The sequence below is a fragment of the Chenopodium album genome, chromosome 14 (genome assembly GCF_948465745.1).
Source record: "Chenopodium album chromosome 14, dcCheAlbu1.1, whole genome shotgun sequence".
Lineage (NCBI taxonomy): Eukaryota > Viridiplantae > Streptophyta > Magnoliopsida > Caryophyllales > Amaranthaceae > Chenopodium > Chenopodium album.
Window position 1 is genome coordinate 8,103,018 of NC_137847.1, and position 25,423 is coordinate 8,128,440.

At 34.8% G+C, this 25,423-nt stretch overlaps 2 protein-coding genes across 2 annotated transcripts; one reads left to right on the forward strand and one right to left on the reverse strand.

Moving 5' to 3' along the window:
- The first annotated feature begins 14,395 nt into the window (after positions 1 to 14,395).
- Positions 14,396 to 22,022, forward strand: LOC145580009 (oligouridylate-binding protein 1-like). Its single transcript, XM_081637325.1, has 12 exons — positions 14,396 to 14,685; positions 15,646 to 15,707; positions 16,074 to 16,176; positions 16,291 to 16,367; positions 16,456 to 16,517; positions 16,612 to 16,699; positions 16,800 to 16,875; positions 16,996 to 17,026; positions 17,205 to 17,324; positions 19,328 to 19,413; positions 20,097 to 20,270; positions 21,489 to 22,022. Exons 1-12 carry the CDS (start codon positions 14,578 to 14,580, stop codon positions 21,759 to 21,761), a joined length of 1,260 nt encoding a protein of 419 aa, XP_081493451.1. The 5' UTR covers positions 14,396 to 14,577; the 3' UTR covers positions 21,762 to 22,022.
- A 1,840-nt stretch (positions 22,023 to 23,862) lies between these two features.
- LOC145580010 (FCS-Like Zinc finger 14-like) lies at positions 23,863 to 25,315 on the reverse strand. Its single transcript, XM_081637326.1, has 2 exons — positions 24,547 to 25,315; positions 23,863 to 24,332 (listed from the first exon to the last, which is right to left on the reverse strand). Exons 1-2 carry the CDS (start codon positions 25,161 to 25,163, stop codon positions 24,164 to 24,166), a joined length of 786 nt encoding a protein of 261 aa, XP_081493452.1. The 5' UTR covers positions 25,164 to 25,315; the 3' UTR covers positions 23,863 to 24,163.
- Positions 25,316 to 25,423: the final 108 nt, after the last annotated feature.

Below are 25,423 nucleotides of genomic sequence, written 5' to 3' on the forward strand. Positions count from 1 at the left end.
CTTTCTTGTGTACATGAAACATATATTCAAATTAGCATCTCCCATGAGCAAAATTCCAACCAAACTGAATCTAATAATCTGGTGATGTATAGTATCAATTACCAAAACTAAACTGCATACATAATTATAATATATCATTACTCAATATGTCACTAGACGAAGGTAAACTTAGATTAGTTTAATAAGCGATAGCAGATACATTGTGACATAAAGACATTACCAATAAATTGATATAAAAAAAAAATGTTGGTTGATTAGTTGATCTATCTCACAAAAAGAAATTTAATTGATTTAACACGCGACAACAGATAAATCGTGACATAAAACATTACGAAAAAGGAGGTGGAGAAATAGTTGGATTGATTCGTTGATCTATCTCTAGAAAAATGTAAAGTTTAAATTAATTGATTTAACGCATGATAGCAAATAAATCGTGACATTAAACGTCACGAAAAAAAAGTGGTAATAATTGGATTTATTCGTTAATCTATCTCTAGAAAAGTAAGTTTAATTAATTTAACACGCGATAACAGATAAATCATGACATAAAACGTTACAGAAAAGGTGGTAGAGAAATAATTGGATTGATTCATGGATCTATCTCTATAAAATACTTCGTAGTAAAGTTTAATTGATTTAACACATAACAACAGATAACTCGTGACGTAAAACGTAACGAAAAAAAAGTGGTAGAGAAATAATTGTCTATCTCTAGAAAAAAGTAAAGTTTATTTGATTTAACACGCGACAACGTCATATGTTTCATGACATAAAATGTTGCGAAATGGATTGATTCGTTGATCTATCTATCACTAGAAAAAAGTAAGGTTTAATTGATTTAACACGCGAAAGCAGATAAATCGTGACATAAAGTGATAAAACCTTACAAAAAAGGTGGTTGAGAAATAATTGGATTGATTCGTCAGTCTCCATGTAGAAAAAAGTAAAGTTTAATTGAGTTAACACACAACAACAGATAAATCGTGACATAAGGTGATAAAACGTTACAAAAAAAAGGTGGTAAAGAAATAATTAGATTGATTCGTTAATGTGTAGCATGAAAAAAAAAGGCTAAATTTTAATTGATTAACACGTGATAGCAGATAAATCGTTACCAAAAAAAGGTGGCAGAGAAAAAGTTGAATTGATTTGTTCATTTATCTCTAGAAAAAAGTAAAATTTAACTGATTTAATACGCAAGAGCGGATAAATTGCGACATAAAACTTTACAAAAAATAGTTACTAGCTAGAGAAATAATTGGATTGATTCATTGATCTATCTCTAGAAAAAGAAAAATAATTGATTTAACACTCGGCAGCTGTTACACCCAATAATCAGATTTTTGACTTTTGCTTGACCTTCTTGACTTTGACCAAATATAAAAGGTTTTAGAGTCAGTAAAAGGTCTTAAGGATAGATTGGTACAAACATAAAAGGAAATGGGCCGATATCACATAAAGGTCTAATACATTAAGGCCGATTTAGGGGGCTAATGGATATTTTTAGTTTTTGAAGAAATGTTGGCGCCAAGAAGCAGAAGCATAACCGTACAACAGTTATGAGAGTCGGCCATAACCACTTCATTTCACCTATAAATAGAAGTGCAAGGATCAAAGCTAATGAAGATATCAACATATCAATCAACAACAAGCATTTAATTTCTTTTAAGCTTTCTTCTTAGCTTTCGTATGTAGTTCCCTTTGCCTTAGTAGCTAAGTTTATCACGTAGCATGTTTTGAAGATCGTTCGTCTTTTTCAATTGTATGATCAAGGAGGTAACCTCTCCTTCAACTTGTACAATTGTAGACCTAACTCTATCATTTAATTAATGGAGTGCATTTATATCTTTCGTCATATGTTTATCTACTTGTTTTTTTGAATAATCTAACTTTTATGTTTTAATTCTTTTGGGAAAGCTTCCTTATTATTTTGTTCTTACATTAGTAAGGTTATCAATCTTTAAAACCGATAACTCGAGGGGCAGCCCCGTAATACTCTAGAACAAGATAGACTATTTAACTTGTTGGTAAAGAGCAATATTTACCTCAACAACAACAGACAAGTCATGATATTAAACGTTACGAAAAATGTGGTAGCGAAATAATTGGATTTATTCGTTGATCTATCTCTAGAAAAAAGTAAAGTTGAATTTATGTAACACGCGAAAACAGGTAAATCGTGACATAGAACGTTACGAAAAAAGTGGTAGAGAATAAATCAAATAATTGGATTGATTTGTTGATTTATCCCTAAAAAAAAGAGTAAAGTTTATTTGATTTAACACGCGATTACAGATAAATTGTGACATAAAACGTTACAAAAAAAAGTAACAAAGAAATGATAGAATTGGTTTGTTCATGTATCTCTAGAAAAAAGTAAAGTTTAATTAATTAATATGCGACAAGAAACAAATTACGACATAAAACGTCACGTAAAATAACTAGTAGCTAGAGAAATTATTGGATTGATTTGTAGATCTATCTCTAGTCTAAAAAAAAAAAGTTTAATTGATTTAACACGCGATAGCAGATAAATTGTGACATAAAACGTTACTAAAAAAAAGGTGGTAGAGAAATAATTATTCCTTCCAATTGCAAATTTTGTTCAAAGGTTGATAGTTCTTTTATTTAATTAGAAACTTATTGGAGAGTGAAACCTACTATGTCTCTTGTCCAATTTGAGTTGCATATCCCAATTGTACTATATCTCTATGAAACATATAATATTTTGCCTAAAACATTATCTTATCCTTATATGTGTGCGGGGTGAAACTCTTGCCCCCAACAATGGGATTTCTTATGAAACGACACATTTTTACAACTTCAAAACTCTTATGTGTTTTATATACTATTGACAATGTGTTAGATTCCAACCCTCTTCGTCCATGTATGAGATACCCTTTTAATGCTTTCCTAAAGTTTACTTTATAATTTCTAGGCCTTAGATCCCATTATAGTGTTACTGTCATCTCAGTGCTCACTAGGGACTCCATACATGTACTATTCAAAGCTCTTTAAAGGGTGAATGATTGAATGAAATCATAACCCTTATACCAAGTGTTACTTTGCTTTTATACTTGTTTGTTGTTATACCTTTATAGATATCGTGTCTTACTTGCGTAATAGCTCTCCTCCCTACTAACTTGATGCACTAAGAACTCATGGTTCGGATTCACATGTGTTTGCTTTGAAGTATTAACTGCCCAAGCCCCGACCACTCGTACTTCGTCGCCTAATAGATGTGAGTGCTCTTGAGATTTTAATTGCTCGCTTCATCGCTTGTGTTGCTTCGTGATCACAAGCCCCATTTTCGTATTAAGGCTTGCACTCTTGCCGTCAAAAGGCTAGAGCGCGCCGCATGTTCTGGTGTTCAAAATCACGAACTGTGACTGTAGACACCTGATTGTGTCTCCCCAAAATCCAAACCCAGTGATAAATATCTTTCACGTCATTGATTATCGAACAAGGTGAAACGTGAAAAGTATTGTGATGCGGTCGTTTTAATAAAAATACTTCTTTCTATTTCCGAAAATATTTCTTTTCTCACTCTGTTTTTATGGAAAATGTCCAGTCCAGTTTAGTTTAGTTCATGATAAGGGTCCAATAATATTATAGTTGGATTAGGCTCGAAAAGAGCTTTCCAACGATATATTATAAGCCCAATTCCGATGAATAATGAGGAAGTTATGGCTAAAATACTAAATTGGGCTCAAAATGGTTTTATACGGCCCAATGATCAATTGGAGGGCCCATTAATTATTATTCCTAAAGTCATTAAGATTGATTTTAATCTTCTAAAATAATCTAGAAGGTTATTTTAAATTCTAGTGGAATTAGGATTAGTAATTATATTTTTTACAAAAGTAAGGAATTTTATTTGGAATAAAACAAGTGTTTTGAAAGATTAAATCTGATTTTAAAAGATAAGTACGGACGTTAATTAGTCTAATTTAATTAGATTAAGGACTTCGTACGGCCTTGAGGTAATGCGTGGACCATCGCGAAACAATAGCTCCATCGCGCCGCGATGAAGCTGTCGCGCCGCGATGAAGCTGTCGCGCCGCGATGGGAGCAGTTTTACTCCGAATCGAATTCAATCTTTTTCTGATCGTTTTGGGACCTTTTTCCTTATAAATAGGGTCGTATTTCAACACACCTAGCCAAGCCCGAAGCTGCCTTCGCCCTAGACGTGAAAGGTTTATAATTTCTGAGGGTTTGGTCCCAAATCCCTATTTCAATTATTTAATTTAATTGTTTGATTTAACATTTTCCTTGAAGTTACTAACGTGTGTATTATTTTGATAGAAAGAGATACGAGGCAACAAATTAAGTTGTTTTATTGCTTTATTTTTATAGAAAACATGTTTAAATTATTTTAATTCCTAGTATCATGTTAGGATGTTATTTATTGCTTTCTAGTATCATGTTTAGGTTGCTTCCTATTTCTTCTATCATGTTAGGGATAAAGTTTTGATCTTTAATGTTTAGTGACATGCTAGGATTTGTTATTAATCTTGTTAGTATCATGCCTAGGATCTTGCTAAAATTATTGTGCTTTGATGAGATTGAGATTAATGATGATGATTTGTTGTTATTATCATGTTCCTTGATATATTATTGTTATTGCTTGATCAAGCCCTCTCTTGTAGGATTAAAAGGAATTTTATTTGAAATCACGCTTAATAAGATAATTAATAATTTTGTTTAGGCCAATATGATTTTAATTCAAGTGGTCGCCAATAATAGAATTATTTGTGTATTAATATTCAACCAACAGGTTTAGGATTAATATATTGATTGTATGTTAGGTAGAAAGCGCACATGAATATGAGAAGAATAAAGTAGAGGGCTATTTTTAGGGCAGGTTTAATCTCTTTTAGGTCGAATTTCTACTTTCATCCCCAAATATCCAGTCATGGTTCCAGACCACTATGGAGTTAACGATCTCATGGATCGTGAAGGGGTGTAACCTTCACACTGCGAACGGTTTACAAGTTCCTAAAACTTGTTGGCGACTCTTTTGCTCTAGCTTTCTTCCCTTTGGACGCCACCATGCTTAAGTGTATAATCACAATGGGGCTCAAGTGTGGGATGCTTGAAATTATTCCCTGCAGTTTTTTGGCGACTTCACTAGGGAGGATTTCTATTTTAATTCCTAAAATTTATTTTGGCAATAATTTAGAATGAGTGGATGAGACTCGAAAAGTTCTAAGTATTTATGTGCGTAATTTTGATTAACATTATTGGCATAAGCATAAAAAAGTCTGCATTAGATAGACCATCCGTAATCCATCAAAAACATAGGATTTTTACACGTAGGAAATTTGGGAAATATCTTTCACAACTAGAATCGAAAAAACGTTGCGAAAACTGGAAAATTCTAAAAGCAAAGATAGCTGCTGAGGCATGTAGGAACTGGCGCTGAGAAAACAGTGCCCATCGCAGTGGGATGGCTCTGTCGTGCCGCGATGCGGCGCAACAGGGCTATCGCCTCGAGATGGTCCCTGTTGTCTCGCGCCAAGTTCTTCCAATACCGAGCCATAAATCTGGTTCTTGTTTCGACGGGTTCTAGTACTGTTTGCACGGTTTTACTTCCTGATTGAGTTTATCTCACCTTTCTGAACCCATATGTGTTCTACATATGGCCATAACCCTCTGGGAATTCACGCTCTATCTACCCAATCGAACGCTCATCGCAACGAAGGATGCATCCGATTTTATGAATTCACCAAACCATGGAAGCAAGTTTAACTTGCGGGCTCCCATCCATACGCGCCAACCCTTTCAAAGGTAAGTCTTCCGCGGGATGCATCTGGACTCATAACCATGGACCCTCTTTGACTGACCATAATCCTTGAACTTTAGAGAACTAGAGCCATGGTTAGGTTGCAAACTCATTGCATCATATTGTGCTTATTTGACTACTTGTGCATCTTTGCTTGTGCATATTTACACTAACTGTTTGTTTTGACTTGTGATTATAAATATGCTTAAACAAACTAACCAAGGACTAAAGGACTTTGCTTAATTAATTAATTAATTAATTAATTAATTAATTAGTTAATATGAATGATTAAAGTCTAATAAATTGGTTAAACTGACTTAGTACGACTTTAGGCTTGTCCTTTTAAAGTAGAACACTGGAAAGAAGCCCAGGCAGATGCATCAGTAATGACGCGAAGGTCAGACCTGTGGCGCGACATGATTGTGTCCATCACAACCCGATAACCTTAACGCGCCGCGATGGCCTCTGGCGTTTCGCGACAGTGTCGTTGCTTCGGTGACGGTCCATTTTTCTGCCTGAGTCTTCACGTTGAGTCTAATTAACCTTTTTATTAATGGCAGAGCTGTATTTACTCCTTGTTTGAGTCTAGTCACATAGTCTAGTCGCATGGTTATGACACGAGTCTTGAACGTATCACTTACACTCACTTTGTACATACTCTTTTCACACCATGACCATGTCTTAGGTTCATGCATGAGTCGCTCTTTCCGTCCTTTGAGTTGGGGGTCCACTCTATCCCTAATTTTTCCATATCTCTCCATCTACATCACCTTCTTCCTACATGCTTTCTCCATACATATCATTCTCTACTTTCTTCTATGATCTCCTCCCATCCATTGCATGTTGAATTGAGTTTGAGTCAAATAATTAATAATAAACATCCATGAATTCCCTTTCCACAACACTTGGTCAAAGAGGGAAGGGCGTTTAATCAAGGACAATACTTTCATTCAAGTACTACTATTTGATAAACCGATTCGACAAAGAAGGAAAGCTAAGAAGAAAATGGCGTATCAGGAAGAAGTCAATGAACTTAGGCAAAACCTTGCTAGTCTAACTAAGATGATGAAAACTATCGCTCTTCAAGTCAATGACCTTGCGAAACAACAACAGCTTGAGCGCATGGAAGAAAGCTTGAGCAAAGTCTCCAATGACTACAAGTTTCAAGGGATTAGCTCACAAAGGGTCTCGGTGGACAAGAAACTTCTTCCGTAGAAGTTCAATGCCAATGACATCCTTAAGTTCAAGCTAACTGGCAACCCTTACTTTCATTTAAGAGCTTTCGAGACAATAATGAACATTAAGGGAATTGATAAAAAAGCTTTCCCTACATTGTTCTCACTATCTTTAGAAACCGTTTGTCAAGAATGGTTCTTTTCCTTAGACAAAGAGAAGATTTCTTCTTGGGATTCTATTACAAACGCTTTCATTGATAGATACAAGTGCAACATCAAAGTCGACACGGACCATAGACAACTTGAGATGCTAAAGCAAAAAGAAAACGAAGGGTTCACCTCTTTCTTCTGTAAGTGGAGGGAAACTTCCGCTAAGATGGTTGAAGTCCCTACTGAAAAAGAGTCTGTAAGGATGTACATCAATAACCTTCAAGGAAAATATGCAAAGCACTTAAAATACCAACACAACTTGAATACTTTCAAGGCTGTCTATGACATAGGCATTGATATCGAAGACGACCTTTTGAAAGTTGATAATGCGAAGGGAAAAAAGAACGACCATCCTTTTTCTTCCTCTCCCATTAATGAAATATACGCTACAAACACCTCTAAACAACGAATCCAAAGGTCGAAAAGAGTATTCACTCCACTTGGTATGAGTTACGAGACAACTTTCGAAAAGCTACACTACAAAGGACTAGTCATGCCCATAGGACCCATCAAAGACCCAGTTCTAGAAGCCACGCCACCTAAGTGGGATCCTAATAAGCACTGCAAATACCACCAGGGAAGGGGTCACAACACTGAGGAGTGTTGGAAACTCAAAGAAGCTATTCAAGACCTGATAGATAACAATAAAACTTCCGAGATTCTAGCCATCGCATAAGATCAAATATCCTTCGATCCTTCGCTCCTTATCACACCTGTAGGTGAGCCCATGATCGAGGAAGTCTATATAACCTCTATCGATGAAGTGATCATGATTGAGGAGGATGAAGGACTTTTCTTAGATGATACCAAGGAAAACTCGACAAGTCTAAAAGAAGATGTTCGAAAACTACAAGATATCATCGCCATGCTCTTGAATATGGTGGAAGGCCTAGGAAATCGGATGTCAGTCATCGAATAACGCTATCATCACCAGGACCATAAGAATGAAAGAACAAGTTTCTTCCTTCTTCTTCTTCCCATCAAGAATTTAAGGAAAAATTCAATGCTCTTAAGCCACGGGCAAAATGGACCATTGAAGAATACACACCAATAGGAATGACTTATAATGAAGCTTTTGACTATTTTCACGATCGAAACCTTATTCATCCCATCAGTCCAAGTCAAGACCCACCACCTGAGAAACAATCTCCCAATTGGGATCCAAAATCTTATTGCAAATATCATAGAGGCCATGGTCACACAACTGAAGAATGCTTCACCCTCAAAAACCGAATTCAAGACCTTCTTGATTCGAATTGCCTTCGTATTTCTCCGAGCAACAAGAAGGTCAAAATCAATAATAATGATGGAAATAACAGGAAGAACGACAATCCTTCTTTCGTTTCTTCCTATCAGAATGGAAGTTGCATCGATAAAAAGACTTTAAAGGCAAAAGAACAGGAAAGAAAGTTCACCCCTATTGGGATGAGCTACAATATCGCCTTTGATCGACTCCTTGCTAAGGGACTCATCACACCAATTGGACCTATGCAAGATCCTCCTCTTGAAAGGAGAACACCTGAGTGAAACCCATACTCCTATTGTAAGTATTATCAAAGCAACGGTCATACTATAAATCAATGTTATAATTTTCAAAATCTCATTCAAGACCTCATCGATGCAAACAAACTTTCATTCCCTCCAGCTGGCAAGAAGACTGAGTGATGAAGCACAAGACATGAGGCGGGCTTCAACGACGAGATTTCATGACCTCTTCTTCTTTTTTTTTTATTTCTCCTTTCCCCAATAAGTCTAGCATAGACACCTTTTAATTCCCTTAGATTTTATTTTGTAGGTTTTTCCTTTTTTCCTTCTAATAAATGAGCATTTATTTCTTTGCATATGATCATTGCATTGCATTTTTTTTTTTAAAAAAAAAAAAAATCCACGTTGGGCTAAGCACAAGGTATACTAATGATTTGAGGCACCCTTGTAGCCAAATCGTATCACTTTCACCTTTCAAAAATACAATCATTTCTTGATAAAACACTTTTAGCCTCGTCGAACGATAGACCTTCATTTTTTTAACCCATATCTCCTAACCTTGGGATGGGATGGTGTGCAAATTATGCAATCTTCAAAAATACTAAAGCTTGAGAGATTTTACAAAATTTTAAAGATTAAAATAGCAAAATAGCAATAAAGTGTGCAAAAGGACAAGTGTTCCAATGTCATTAATAAGAACATGTCTTTGATAAGAACACGTCTCAGATTGCGTCTCTTATCTAGTGCTCGGTACCGTGCCTGAGAAACATGAATACCAAGTGAGTGATAGACCGCATGATCAGGATTGTCCACACTTATCAAAAAAGATTCAAATAAAAAAATAATAAAAAAATGCAAAAGCAAAAAAAAAAAAAAGAGCAAAAATATAAACAAAAGAGAGTTCAAAAGTGAGGAAACCTCAAGCATACAAATACTAAGATTCAAAAGCAAGGTTGCACACCTTGGGGGCTTATTTAGGGTTTTGAGCCTCTGTCCTCTTCTTCTTCAAACTTTAGCCTAACCATGTTACAACCCATCAAAAGACCTCTTTGAGGTATACACATACTTGTGTGAGGTTCGACTGGAGTTACATTCGGCCTGATTCCTAACGAATACGTAGGCAACTTCAAATTGGGGTGCGACCGTAATAATCATTCATTCATTCATTCATTCATTCATTCATTCACATTCATATTCATACATGATCATATCAAGGGATCTCCAATGCTCATCCCTATTCATTTAGAGCTAGACTTGGGGGCTTGATTCCCACATCATTAGCCTACCCAGCCTAAGAGTCCCCACTATTTGACTCTTTTCAAAATATTTTTCCACACACTTAGCCCTTGCGGCCAAACTGTAGTGTCACTTTCACACACATCACAGATAAATGACCAAATAAACCTGCCCATAGGAACCCTTTGTCATGAAATCTCAACACAACGATGAAGCACACCTTGTCATATCAAAATCACTCATCATTGCATCACAAAGTATGAAGTACTTAGCCTCCGTGCCTAAGTTACCTAAATACTTTCTTCATCAAGTCAACAATTGAGATAACCTAGGATGTTACAATCCTTGCATCATGAGATACAACGATCAACGCATACATTTGACTAAGCTCATTCAACATGCACCCTCAAACACTTCACTTCTTCCTTTTAGCGTCTTTCTTTTTCGGGAGAAAGTCGGTACCCTCCACAAAAATGATGGAAAATTTTTGCTTTTCAGCATTTTGCACATTACAAAACAATGGACACACGTGACATATCACATCGAGTTGATTCTACACACACGTGTCAAAACACATTGAGTCAACCTCAAGTCAGTCAATCACATTAAGTCAACCTCAAGTCAAAGCAATCATAATGTCAAGCACACCAAATAGGTCTACCCTAACAAAACACCAACAAAGTCTTTTGGCAGTCTTTGATTTTACAGGATACAACCAATCATTGAAGCTCCTGTTCGCAGCCAACCGAACGATCTCAACAAAATATCAAGCTCTTTTGTTCATAGACGCGTGGAGATTTCAATCAAGCTCTTTTGTTCAGAGACGCGTGGACATTTCAATCAAGCTCTTTTATTCAGAGACGCATGGACATTCCTATCAATCAAGCTCTTTTGCTCAGAGATGCGTGGGCATCCTATCAAAGCTCTTTTTTTAGAGACACGTGGACTTCTCCCTTAAGCTCCGTTGTTCAGAGACGAGTGAACATCCCTTATCAAAAGCTCTTTTCAGAGACGCGTGGACATATCATTCGAAGCTCCATTGTTCAGAGATGAGTGAGCATCAATAACGGCGAGGTACTGCCACAACTCTGGAGATGACGAGGCACAGTCACCTTCAACGATGTTCCTAGGGCATTGTGGAGGATTGTCAAAAACAAATGAAGATGGCAGGGCACTGTTACCTTCAGATGGCGTTCACGAGGCACTATGGAAGTCGTCACAACAAATACAACAACAAAGTTCGGTTACTCCAGAGACGTGTGCTCAACGGTGCAAGATACGCGTTTCTAACTCTTTTATCTGTTAAACTAACGCTAGTTTGCAGGTATCGGGGTTACAAGAGTGATTTAGGATCGCATAATGTTCTGAATCATTCTCCGTCCCTATCGCTACTTTGACTTTTGTTTTTGAAACTTACGTTTCTCCAAAATCAGTCAAAGTGGGGGCTTCTATAGACACCTGATTGTGTCTCCCCAAAAACCAAACCTAGTGATGAATATCTTTCACGTCATTGATTATCGAACAAGGTGAAACGTGAATAGTCTTGCGATGCGGTCGTTTTAATAAAAATACTTCTTTCTGTTTTCGAAAATATTTATTTTCTCACTCTATTTTTATAGATTATATCTAGTCCAATTTAGTTTAGTCCATGATAAGGGTCCAAAAATAGTGTAGTTGGATTGGGCTCGAATAGAGCTTTCCAACGATATATTATAAGCCCAATTCCGATGAATAATGAGGAAGTTATGGCTAAAATACTAAATTGGGCTCAAAATGGTTTTATACGGCCCAATGATCAATTGGAGGGCCCATTAATTATTATTCCTAAAGTCATTAAGATTGATTTTAATCTTCTAAAATAATCTAGAAGGTTATTTTAAATTCTAGTGGAATTAGGATTAGTAATTATATCTTTTACAAAAGTAAGGAATTTTATTTGGAATAAAACAAGTGTTTTGAAAGATTAAATATGATTTTAAAAGATAAGTACGGACGTTAATTAGTCTAATTTAATTAGATTAAGGACTCCGTACGGCCTTGAGGTAATGCATGGACCATCGCGAAACAATAGCGCCATCGCGCCGCGATGAAGCTGTCGTGTCACGATGGACCCTGTTGCGCCGCGATGGAAGCAGTTTTACTTCGAATCGAATTCGATCTTTTTCTGATCGTTTTGGGACCTTTTTCCTTATAAATAGGGTCGTATTTCCCCGTTTTTATTCATTCACAATCATCAACAATCATCATCTCTTCTCTCTATCGAGCTAAAGCTTGTTCTTTCTCCCTCTTTCTAGCCTAGCCTTTACAAATACAATATCGCATTCACGAGTTCTAGACACACCTAGCCAAGCTCGAAGTTGCCTTCGCCCTAGACGTGAAAGGTTTATAATTTCTGAGGGTTTGGTCCCAAATCCCTATTTCAATTATTTAAATTAATTGTTTGATTTAACATTTTCCTTGAAGTTACTAACGTGTGTATTATTTTGATAGAAAGAGATACGAGGCAACAAATTAAGTTGTTTTATTGCTTTATTTTTATAGAAAACATGTTTAGATTATTTTAATTCCTAATATCATGTTAGGATGTTATTTATTGCTTTCTAGTATCATGTTTAGGTTGCTTCCTATTTCTTCTATCATGTTAGGGATAAAGTTTTGATCTTTAATGTTTAGTGACATGCTAGGATTTGTTATTAATCTTGTTAGTATCATGCCTAGGATTATTGTGCTTTGATGAGATTGAGATTAATGATGATGATTTGTTGTTATTATCATGTTCCTTGATATATTATTGTTATTGCTTGATCACGCCCTCTCTTATAGGATTAAAAGGAATTTGTATTTGAAATCATGCTTAATAAGATAATTAATAATTTTGTTTAGGCTAATATGATTCTAATTCAAGTGGTCACCAATAATAGAATTATTTGTGCATTAATATTCAACCAACATAGATTAAACAGGTTTAGGATTAATATATTGATTGTATGTTAGTTAGAAAGCGCACATGAATATGAGAAGAATAAAGTAGAGGGATATTTTTAGGGCAGGTTCAATCTCTTTTAGGTCGAATTTCTACCTTCATCCCCGAATATCCAGTCATGGTTCCAGACCACTATGGAGTTAGCGATCTCATGGATCATGAAGGGGTGTAATATTCACCCTACGAACGATTTACAAGTTCCTAAAACTTGTTGGCGACTCTTTTGCTCTAGCTTTCTTCCCTTTGGACGCCACCATGCTTAAATGTATGATCACAATGGGGCTCAAATGTGGGATGCTTGAAATTATTCCCTACAGTGACACAATGTCTTTTACAATAGTCCATAACTCGGGTTTTTTTTTTTTTTTTTTTTTTGTGTGTGTGTATAGCATTACTAGTTTATACACTTCAGAGCAATATATTAAGGGGGTAATAAAAGTCAAACTTGAAAAACATAAATAATTAGATCGAGTGTTGTAGGAGATAAGGTGATTATAAATGAAAAAAAGTAGTTATGTCATGAGGAAAAGAGAGAAATGGAACCCTTGATCATTATTAGAGTTGATTTGGTTTATATATGTTAATATTGTATATTTGTCAAGTTTATCTTTTTAGGAGTTTAGGCAAGTTAGGTCTTGTTTTGTATAATGTATATATATGTGGTTATTATTAATACAAAGGTTAAGCCGTTTTCTCCAATATTTCTTTATTTCAACATGGTATCACAACCTCTCTAATTTCTAGAGAATTTTTTCTTCGATCTTGGTTAGTTCTTCGATTAATATAATAAAAGGGTAACTATTACCATTAAAATGAGGGTAATAGTTCCTCTTTCTTCACCTTATACCACACCATTATTACGTAATTTTCCTTACAATCACACCATCATTATTTCATCCCTATATTCACTTTCATTTTGCTTAGTTTGACTTTACTACCCTAATAATATACTTATATCCCTTAATCCAAACATACCATTAAATGAGATTGTATAATTCTTATTGCCATTTTATAGAGTCCTTAGCTATCAACCATTTCAAGAACCAAATAAAAGTGGTCGATTGTCTCATTTTAATTCCCCTCACCAATTGGTAATACTAGTATTATCACATATAGAGTTAGGGATACCTTTTGATAAATTAGATTAGTTTATGTTACTAAGATTCCCCACATGAATCTTGGCAAGACTCTTAAGAATCTTGGTTGTATAGTTTATATCCTTAATAAATCCTTTTCATTGTTTTTTTGACCTCGTACCTCACTTGTTAAATTAACCAAACACAATCCAACGATCACAAAAATCCCACAAAAATAAAAGTACCCCAAATCAACGGTCAAAAAACCAATCTCACACTCCTTAAAATACAACCAAAACACACAATAAAAACCAAAGAAATCTCACACCTTTTACAATCATCTTCTTCATCAAAATCACTTTCTCTCTCCTCATCTTCCTATCATTTTCTCTCTCCTACTCTCCCTTTTTTTCTCCTCTATCCCTCGCTTTCGAGGGCCTTTTTTTTTTTTTTTTTTTTTTTTTCTTTTTTTTTTTTTCATTCTATTCTTCTTAATTTTCCAATTATTTTTCAATTTCTTCTTCAATTTTGATTTTAGCTCATCTATCTAATTTTGGGAAAATTTCCCCCAATTTCGACGTTTTTTTATAAACCCTAAAAATCCGATTTTCGTCGGGAAAAAATATTATGCATCAACAAAGATTGAAACAACAACAACAAGCGATGATGCAACAATCGATCCTTCAGCAGCAAGCTTCTCTTTATCATCCCGGTGTTCTCGCTGCTCCTCCCCAGGTTATTTGATTTTATCGATTTTATATATATTTGCGAATTCACCTGAATTTTTATTTTGATTAATTATTGAATTTTGTTACGTTCGAGTGTCCAGATTTGATTTTTATTGGTTAAGTTGCGATTAATATGATCCTTGGTTTTTATTGTGTATTTTGGGTTTGTTGAATGCGTATTTGGTGATCAAATTTATTTCTGGAAATATAATTTTTCGGCATTGGTTTAAAATGGTTCGAAAGTTGAGGATTTTAGGGGAATTTGAATGATGGGGTGATTGGTTTTGGATTATGATTGATTGAATTATGTTTATTATATGTGGATACACTAGAGAATGAAAGAAATTAAATAATTGGTGATGTTTATTGATTATAATGTTCCGATAATTCCTTCGATATGATTTGATGTGATTATTAGTGTATTGTAGGAGGGTTAAATTTATGTGAAAATCACTTTCAATTGAAAAGGACAGATTATGAGCTTTTCTTTGAGTCTTCAGTGTTTGCAGCTAAGTAATTTGGGTGGTGCTGTATTATAAGATAAATTATGGTTGATGTTGGATTATGGAGCACTTTGTTTAGATGTTTTGGGTAGTCGGGTATGTGGGCTGTTTTACCGGAATGGGATCGTCGTCTTTTCCCACGAGTCTAAGGAAGGTAGCTCGTTTCTCTAATTGACCGTCGGATGGAAGTTTTTGGGAGCTTAGGTGTTCTCTTTTGAGGATAATGATTGGAAGAAGGGAAGTTCAGAGGATCCTATTTCTAAATGTACGTCTCGGCTTTCTGAATGCTCACTATGGTTGGCTTGCTAGTAGAATTAGATGTTTTTCTAGATGGCATAATTTCTGCCTTGGTATCTTCATATGAGGATTGTACAGTTGAAATTTTATTGAATTAGGATTTTTTTTTAATTTGTAGGTTTTTTTCTTTTTTTTTTTCCTATTGTTTTTACATTTTTATTTTGCAGATAGAGCCTATCTTGAGTGGAAATCTGCCACCAGGCTTTGATTCAAGTGCTTGCCGCAGTGTGTGAGTGCCTATTAGATTTTTTTTTTCTTTCTTTTCATTTTTTTTTTCTTTTAACTTTCTTCCTATGATTTTTAGAGATTTCTTTTGCTTCCTATAATCCTATGTTGTTGACCTTGGGGGTGGAGGGGACTCTCTTATCGAGAGTATTAGATGTCTACCCTTTTTTAGCTTCCTTGTAAGAGGTGCCTTCTTTTTAGAGTATTACTAGAGATTTAAGCTCCTTTTAGGATGTCAGTTTGATGCTTAATATAAACCTGTAACTTTGAGTCAGTGCTAAGTATGTGTGCTGCAAAGGACTTTAGGGTATTTCTACTTGCGCTGCTATTGTCATTCTTCAGTAGTCTTATGAGGGAGGCATAATTGTAGGTATGTTGGGAACATTCACCCCCAAGTCACTGATCCACTTCTTCAAGAAGTTTTCTCTAGCACCGGTCTTATTGAAGGATGCAAGCTAATTAGGAAGGAGAAGGTTAGTTACCTTGTGTTTATCAGTTATTATTTATATCTGTTTGACTACCCTGAAGAGCCCTCCTTTTTTTAAAAAAGAAAATAATAATACGTCTCTCATTACTTGTGCTGTCAGTCCTCATATGGCTTTGTGGATTACTATGACCGTAGATCAGCTTCTCTCGCTATTGTCTCCCTTAATGGGCGTCATCTGTAAGTATGAAGTGCATTGTATCATTAAATTGTTCTGATTGTCTAGCTTTTAGTTGATTTGACCATCTGTTATGCGTTAAAATTTCAGATTTGGGCAACCTATTAAAGTTAATTGGGCATATGCGAGCAGTCAAAGAGAGGACACTACAAGTACGTATACTTTTGTGCTGTTGATTTACTTAGTCTGGCCTTTTCATTTATTCTATCTGGATGTCTAATGGGTCATGTTCCTGCTTGATTTCAGATCATCACAACATATTTGTTGGAGATTTGAGCCCTGAGGTTACTGATGCTACATTGTTCACTTGCTTCTCTGCTTACCAAAGCTGCTCGTAAGCCGCTTTCGTCCCTTGATCTTACCATATTGCCAGCTTTGTTCATATCCCTCCTGGTGGTGGGCACTGTAAAGTTGACTTCTCTTGTTCATTGCAGAGATGCTCGAGTAATGTGGGATCAGAAGACTGGACGTTCTAGGGGTTTTGGTTTTGTTTCTTTTAGGAGCCAGCAGGTATATTGCTGTTTCTTATTTATTATTTTTTGATTTTTTTTTTAATTTTTTATGCTATGAATGATAATAAAGTGTGATTTCATAGTTTATGCATTATTTAACTGTGTAATTACTTTACAGGATGCCCAGAGTGCAATCAATGACCAAAATGGTATGCCCTGTATTGATTTTATGCTCCTTAGGCAATTTCCTCTTTCTTTTTCTTATTTTTATTGATGGTCATTGGCAAGATCCTTGAAAAAAAAAACTTTGTGAAGCCCTTTAAAATTTATTGTCGTATTTGTATATGTTGTGATTTTCTGTTTCTTTATTCTTTCAATTGTTTACAGGAAAGTGGCTTGGAAGTAGACAAATTCGTTGTAATTGGGCTTCTAAGGGTGCTGTAGGCGGTGATGATAAGCCAATCTCAGATACTAATAGTGCTGTGGAACTCCCAAATGGATCATCTGGTTAGTGTTAATGTCAGACTTACTTTTTCTGCAAATTTTATGTTTGTGTAGGGAACTAGAATAATGTGATGACTAGTAAAGCTGGTGAGAACCCCCCCCCCCCCCCCCCTCCCCCTCTTCTTTTTCCCCCAAAGCATGTCCTGTTTTGAATTGTTTGTTTGGTTCACTCCTTTTCAAATACGATTTCTTTTAATGTATCTATGGATCTTTTTTCATTTTAAAATTATGTTACTGATCAGAAAAATGGGAAATATTATAATTCTCTCTTTTTTTTTTTCCTTGTTCCCAACTACTATCAGAAATGGTATTTGTTCATAAAGTCGAAGCAAGAGCTGAGGCAATTTTTACTTAGTAAAAGACATTTCTGCCGCATCAATGTTCTTTTTGCTTTTCTATTACACCTCAATGGAATGAGTTGCCTAGTTGTTGGAAATGGCCAATAAACTACATCTATGCTACGAGTAATATTTAAAGTATGAAGTTTTGCTACCATAATGTAGTAACTAACAAGTCTCTCTCTCACTCATTGTATTTACATTTTGTTTAATAATCATTCTCACTTGTTTTTTTTTTATCAAATTTATTTTTTATGATGAAAATTTTAGGGCCTACATGTACTTAATGTTGTTTGGAAACATTAAACATTATAACTATTAATGATCTGTCATAATATGCAATATGTAACGTTATTTAAGTTTGCCTAACCGTCTAATACATCTATTAATATTTTATATGAGTACAAAATTGAATATGTATTTTAAGTATATTAGGGGTGTTAATTATTGGGTACCACACAGTTAATGGAATAGATGGTCCATGACCTGACCTGAGGACATTTGGTTCTTGCAATTTCTGGGTCTTGCTTTGGATCATTGGGGCATGAAATAATCCAAGGATTAAAAATTGTGACTGATTTGATGGCTCATTGTTGATTTTGGTTGTCAATATAGATGGGTAAGGATGTGAGATTTTAGTGCTTAGGTTATGAGGTGCTTAGGTGCTGCTAGATCTGGTGATGGTTGCTGTAGAGTACAATTTTCCAAGAAATGCAATTGTCAAGCTTTAATTTGTTTACTAGAGTTGGATGTGAATAAAGTTATACTCTAGTTTATCTTACTTGACAAAACAAATGAGTAACAATTAAGAAATATGGGAAGTGAACAGCATACATAGTCGATAGTCCGTCGAAATATTTGGTTCAAATCTTGTTTGTATTATACTTCCTTTGTTTTTTATTTTTAGTTGTAACACTTCTCTTTTCACGCTTGTTGATGCATGTTTTCAATCGTTAATATCTTTAATTACCAATATGTAAAAATATATACATTTGATATTGAAATTGTAATAATTGAGACAAATGTAACAATATCCCACATTATTATATTTTTACTTAAGTATAAACCGTCAAAGCTAGTCAAAGTGAAACACATGAATAGTGTAAAAGTCAAACTATTGCAACTGTAAAAAAACGGAGGAAGTATGTTTCCACGGACTTTATACTAATGTGGCAAAGGCATGCTAACTTTTCCCATGTGGTTAATAATAGCTCTGTTGGAATAAGTAATTTTACTTTCCTAGTTTTCCATTTAATTGCTAAAAGTTACCTGCAAGTTTACTTTTGTGGTGTTTTTTTCACAGTATGTACTTGATTTTTAAAGTCTCTTTTAACATTATTATACAAACTCTGACACAATTAAACTTGAATCTGCGCACTACATTAGTGATAATTTTGTGAAGCAAGGGAAAGGTTTTGACTTCAATAATGAGTTGATGACCTTTCTAGCAAATATACTGAGACTGTGAAGGCTACTTTATACAATAACATGGGTATACAGCTATAAACTATTGAAATTTTGTTTTGGACCGAAAAGCATACAGATTTTTCGTAGAATGGCCAAGTATGACACTTGGACGTGTAGTCATGTTTCACACTGGTAGCTGAGTCTGAGTGCTTTTATCTGCAGTTCGTGATGGACTTATATTATTTTGACTGTGATGTGCAGAAGAAGGTCAAGAGAAGACAAATGATGATGCTCCAGAGAACAACCCTCAGTATACTACTGTTTATGTTGGCAACCTAGCTTCTGAGGCAAGTTATCTTTGAGTTGATTGAAAAGATGCTATTATATGTATTGATGCCATAGAGATGCTAACCCTCTAGGTTGTGATCACACATTCGCACTCAACTTATGTATGCGACCATCTATTGTTGCAGCATATAATATATTAGTCGCTCTCTAACACCAAAAATTGCCAGAGTTGACCAGCTATATTAATTTCTTGTCAATTGTCTGCAGCGTTTTTTTTTTTTTTTTTCAAATACATCTTTCAGTTCAAAAATTGCACCCCACTGGAATGATGCACGTGCCTCATCCCGTGCTTTAAGATTTCCAAACACAACCTTTATTTATGTGCGGTTGTGTTTGTGGGGGTGGGGGGGAAGAAGGATTCATTGGAGTTTGAGGGCTATAGGATTTGTGATTTACTTGGATTATGAGTGTACATTCATTCAGACATCACCCCTTCTGCCCTTCTGGCTATCTTTGTTAAATAAGCATTTAGTTGAAAGGATTATTTACCCCTAGAAATTATTTCTGCTTGACATGCTATGGAGTGTCTAAGAAGCTAAGAGCAAGTACAGTTTAATAATGTTTTTATACCTGGACCTACATAATTGATTGTTTTAGTAAGATAAGATGATTGAAGATATATGAAAATGTGTCACGGAAGATTTTTCTCTGTTTCTGTTAATTAATGTTTGCCAATTTGCAGGTTACATCAGCTGACCTTCATCGTCAGTTTCACGTTTTAGGTGCTGGTGTTATCGAAGATGTCCGGATACAACGAGACAAAGGTTTTGGTTTTGTGAGATACAGCACTCATGCAGAAGCTGCCCGAGCTATCCATCTTGGGAATGCACGGGTCCTCTGTGGAAAACCTTTAAAGGTAACCATCTAGGTGTATATGATATGTCTTTTCAGGGTTGTGTGGGTAGGTGTTTAATCTACATTGCTGATCTTGGCTTAATGTGGTAGTTGGGTTGTAAAATTCGATGACTTTGTTTTGTGACTGCAAGTATGTTAAATTGCCTTTTCTGCTTAATTTTCTGGGCTGGAGGGTGTTTATCTGGCATTTGTCTATCCGGAGAGATGGCTTTATCCAGCTCTGATAATTTTTTGATTACTTGTTCAAATATTCTGCTCTTATGTTTTCCTTCTGCTGTGCTAATAAATCACCCTGGCTCTCTTCTTTATTTTGAAAATTAAATGGAATTGGTGTGGTGATGGTAAGTTGTTTGCCTTGTTTGTTTGTTAGCCTAGTAAAGCCCCTTTGCCACTAAACGTCTTAAGTATCACTTTATGTTTCCTTTTTGAAACGTCTACCAAAAAAGCTTCTTGTTATCTTAAATCGGAACTTAACCCTACTCAACACATGTGACGTGGACCCCCTCCTCCTAATCTCTATTTTTCTCTTTCCATATCCCTTGTGACGTGGGCCATCCAACTCACCAACTCTATTTTGATCAATTTTTTATTTATAATTTTCCCGTAGGCCCTTATATACAAAGAAGTCTCATCTTACTGCTAACTAGAAAATAGAAACCTTAAATTATGTGCCTAAACCTATGAGGAAGGTTTAGACTGAAGGATCCAAGTAGAGAAAATACAAATTTATCATCATGATAAACAAAAAGGCGTGTGGGTGAGGAGGTTTTTTGGGTGGGGTGGGGGTGGCATGGCAAGACCAATGCAAAAGAAGACAGAATGTGCATTGAAGGAACTGGAACAATAGATGGTGACATAAATGATGAGTCATAAAACTGATGACGCTTTAAATAAATATACAGAATAAAGAAATTAGTTGGCTCCTTGTTTTCTGGAGTGTTATTTTTTCAATTATGTTTCTCAAGGATTCAGACTTTTCAGAGTATTATCCTAGGTGAATATTTTGATTATTTGTAATTGCCTGGCTACTTGTATAATCTTTCCGTTATTATATTTTTCAAATTGGTTTTGTCCTGTTTTAATCTTTGGATCTAATCTTAGTCATGTATCAATAGGCCAATTATTGTTATGATTGTGACATATACAGAGAGATGCACATGCTTTATAACTTATTCTAGGAGATTGGTATGTATAATGATATTCATATCTTGTTTTGCAGTGCTCTTGGGGCAGCAAGCCTACTCCACCTGGAGCAAGCTCTACACCACTTCCTCCTCCACCTGTTCAGGCATCAGGTTACACTGCCGCTGATCTGGCTGCCTATGAGCGGCAGCTTGCTCTAGCCAAAATGGGCGGTGTTCAGGCTCTCATGGGTCAGCATCCGCTTAAAGCTGCTGCTATGGGAATGGGTGCTCCTGGTGCCAGCCAGCCAATCTACGACCCTGCATATCAGAATCTTGCTACGTCACAACAGCTAATGTATTATCATTAAAGTGTTCCTATTTGATAACCTTTTCTTCTTCCTGATGGATGTAATGGTATATTAGCCTTTTACCCTCTCTATTTTCCTTTTCTTTCGTTTTTAAGTCATAGTATTATGATTTCCTTCTTTATATACTTACAGTATGGAAACGGTAGAAATGATGTATTGATATTACAAAATATGTGCACTTGCCTGCATATATTTCAGAGCTTGTATTATCGGTTTTACAACCTGCTATTACAGATGTAATTTATTGAGATCTTTGCGACAGATTTTCGTTCCCCCCTTGTTTTCTCTAATGATGAAGTATATTATTCTCAAAGTCGAATATATTTGGATGCTTAAACCTTAGGTTGCTTTAGATTTGAGCTCAGCACTGATATGTGCATGTGCAGTTTGATTCTCTACGCATTTTCTGAGTTTAGGTCTGATGTACTACAACAAATTCCTTACACAGTAAGATTACCAGAAACGTTGGATTGCTTTCTCTTTCATTTGTGTTTCCTGCTACTCTTTCTGGTTTTTGGCTCTTCTGTCTGTTTTCAATTATTTTTTCTGGTAATAAGCTTTCAAGTGGGCAGATGCCTAATTCTCAGAAAGCCAATTGGTTGTCCCAAATGTTAACCAAACATTAGGAAACTAGAAAGCTCCAAACTTGTTTGCATCAGCAGAGAATGACCAATACTTTCTTTGAAATAAAATATTAGATTATTAGATCCCATTTTTTTAAAAAAAATATGGGGGAAAAAAAAAAGAGAGATTATTATATGGCATTTCTGAACAAGCTAAATTTTTTTACACTGATATTCTGAGTTGTTTTTTTCTCAAAACAAAAATCTTATTTTAGAAACTTATTTTGTTAGGATCAAACCATATTTAAAAAATTTAAGGTCAAATGAGCATGTGCATATGTTTTTAACTATATACCCCAAAAAATAAAAGACTTAAATTTAATGTGCATATTTTCCGTACATTATGTGCACAATCTCATAAACTTGAATATAATCGGAGGTTGGATACCAAATTTGCACATTTAGCTCAAAATATATGCACATGCATTTCTATCGATAGTCATAATGTAGTCAAATTAGTATATTAGACTAGACTAAATAACTTTATAGTAGATCAAATCAGTTCATATTTTGTTGAAATTAGATCAGAACACCTTATAGTTCAACTGTAAAGAACAAGCCCTAAGTTACATGCTTACATCTGACTAATTTATAAGATCTATATTTGACCTTTTTCTCGCATAATTCAGTGCAAGTTATAATATTGAGGTGAGAAAATTTTCATATTAGTCATGCTAAATTGATTCTATAATGGGTAAATTTGAATCATATTCAAGTGAGAAAGAAACATAGGAAAAATACTGGATTTTTTTTTTTTTTTTTTTTTTTTTTTTTTTTTTTTTTTTTTTTTTTTTTTTGTGAAAGATAAATTATGAGTAGATTTTAATTCCTTACAAAAATGTTGAGATGTTTATCAAAACTTCTCATAAAGGTAACCGTTACAATATTTATGAAACGAATGAAGTGTTTTGTTCATTATTAATTGTGATTTACTTTATTATGATGTTCTAATCAATCCAGCTATCAATTTTTCGGTGGGTCAATTTTGCTTCACGTCAAAATCATGTATAGTGAATAATTGAATAGAATAATTTGGAATAGGTAATTGGGAATGGGTTAGTTTTACACTAATGTAAGCGGTAAGCGGTAAATTGTAAATTTGCGAGTACTTTGTAAAATGGAGACTTGCATATCAAAATTTATTAAGTGGTCCAACAAAACAAAATTCTTAAACACAAAGAAAAGTGTATTCTATTCATTCATTCCAAAAAATAATAAATAAATAAATAAATAAATAAATAAAATAATAATAATAATAATAATAATAATAATAATAATAATAATAATAAGAAAAAAAATAAAAACTAAGAATAGCTGATTTCTGTAGCGGAGATTTCTGAACTACTTTAACACTGATTTTGTTGTTGCTACAAAATTTCTGTATATTTCATTCAGCATCTAACAATATCAACAGATTATGTCTTTTCCTAGATTTAATCAGAATATCAACAGCATATAGTAATAATTTGTAAAACATATTATAATAATACTTTCTGTAATTCACATCAAAATTTATGATTCTCATTACAGTTACAACTAAGCTCAACCCAACTCAACTCTGACTTCTCATTACAGTTGAGCAAAATTCTCTTCTTTTTTTTTTTTTTACATATGTATAGTCACAGATTTGGAGATTTGCCGGGTTTTTTTTTTCCTTTTTTTTTTTTTTTTTTTTTTTTTTTTTGTTATTTTTAATCTAACTTATATTATTATTCTACATTATATATCTTTACCGAGAAAATAATAAGAGAAAATTTATTCCTAATGATGGTATTTATATTAAGCTGCTACTATCCCAGTTGAGAAGATCTGGCCTCTACTCGAACAACCGTAAGGCGAGGTCGAAAGCTCGCCGGATCGCGGTGTTTCCGACCTGCATTTTTCCTTCCTCTCTTCAATCCTTATATGTCTTTGCCTGCATTCAGCACTACAAAATGCCTTTTCCCCCCTGTTTTTGCATAACATAAACATACATATTAGTATTATTACTATTGTTACATTCTTACAATATGGTAAAAAATATACTACCTCCGTTAATAATTATGTGGGTATTATTTGTGAAACATAAAATATTCCTTTGTTGTACATAATAATTAACAGAGATGGTATTAGGATATTTAATTTAATTTAGTAAACTGAAAATACATGTAATGAAATGTTACCTGTACATGTAAATGTCCTTGCCATGAAGACCTTTCCTACAAGAGTGACATGAACTAAGAAAATCCGAATCCGAATCCGAATCACGACGATCATCAGAGAATCTAGCCGGCGAATATATGTTAAAAACACCGATTTTCTTACTAATTTTCGGTCCCATGGACCGTTCATCACCACTATAGTAAACTCTAGTCGTGGACTTGTTAGGTCTGCGACATGTAACATATGTAAACTCCTCTTCTAATCCGTCCATCAATTCCTCTTCCTCGAGTCCAAACATACCGTTCTGGCTGTTCGTCTCATTATTCTTGATCTTACTAGATTGAGTAACGTTGATCGGATTCGAACGACTCGAAAATTGGCTACAAATAGCATATTTTGCTAGGATTTCACCACCACATACCACGTTACAACTATTAGACTTGTTGTCGAGGGCTACAACGATAGCCAATCCGATCCCGCCATGTTGATCGTAATAATTGTTATTCTTTAGACCCCTTGGAGATTGTAACGACCTACAATCTAATGGACCTCGTGGACTTGTCATCGTGTTGACGATCCCGGACCTTAGTACTCCGGCAAGCTTACTAATTGCTGGCCGGGATCGCTTGCCCAACATAATTGATTGAAATAGTTAGAAAAAAAATATATATATATATATTGATTGATTATAGTATGGAATTGTGGGTGGGAAATTTGAGTGGGATGATATAATTGTTCTTCTAGTGAGATGTTGGAGTACAAGTAGTACACCCCTCTTAGATGGGTCTCTCGAATAAGCACTTGAAGAGGGTTGTCAATTTATGTATGATTGAGTGGTTAGACTTAGCCCACTCCCCTTTTTTATATTATTTTTTTTGTATAAGTTTTTTTTTTAAT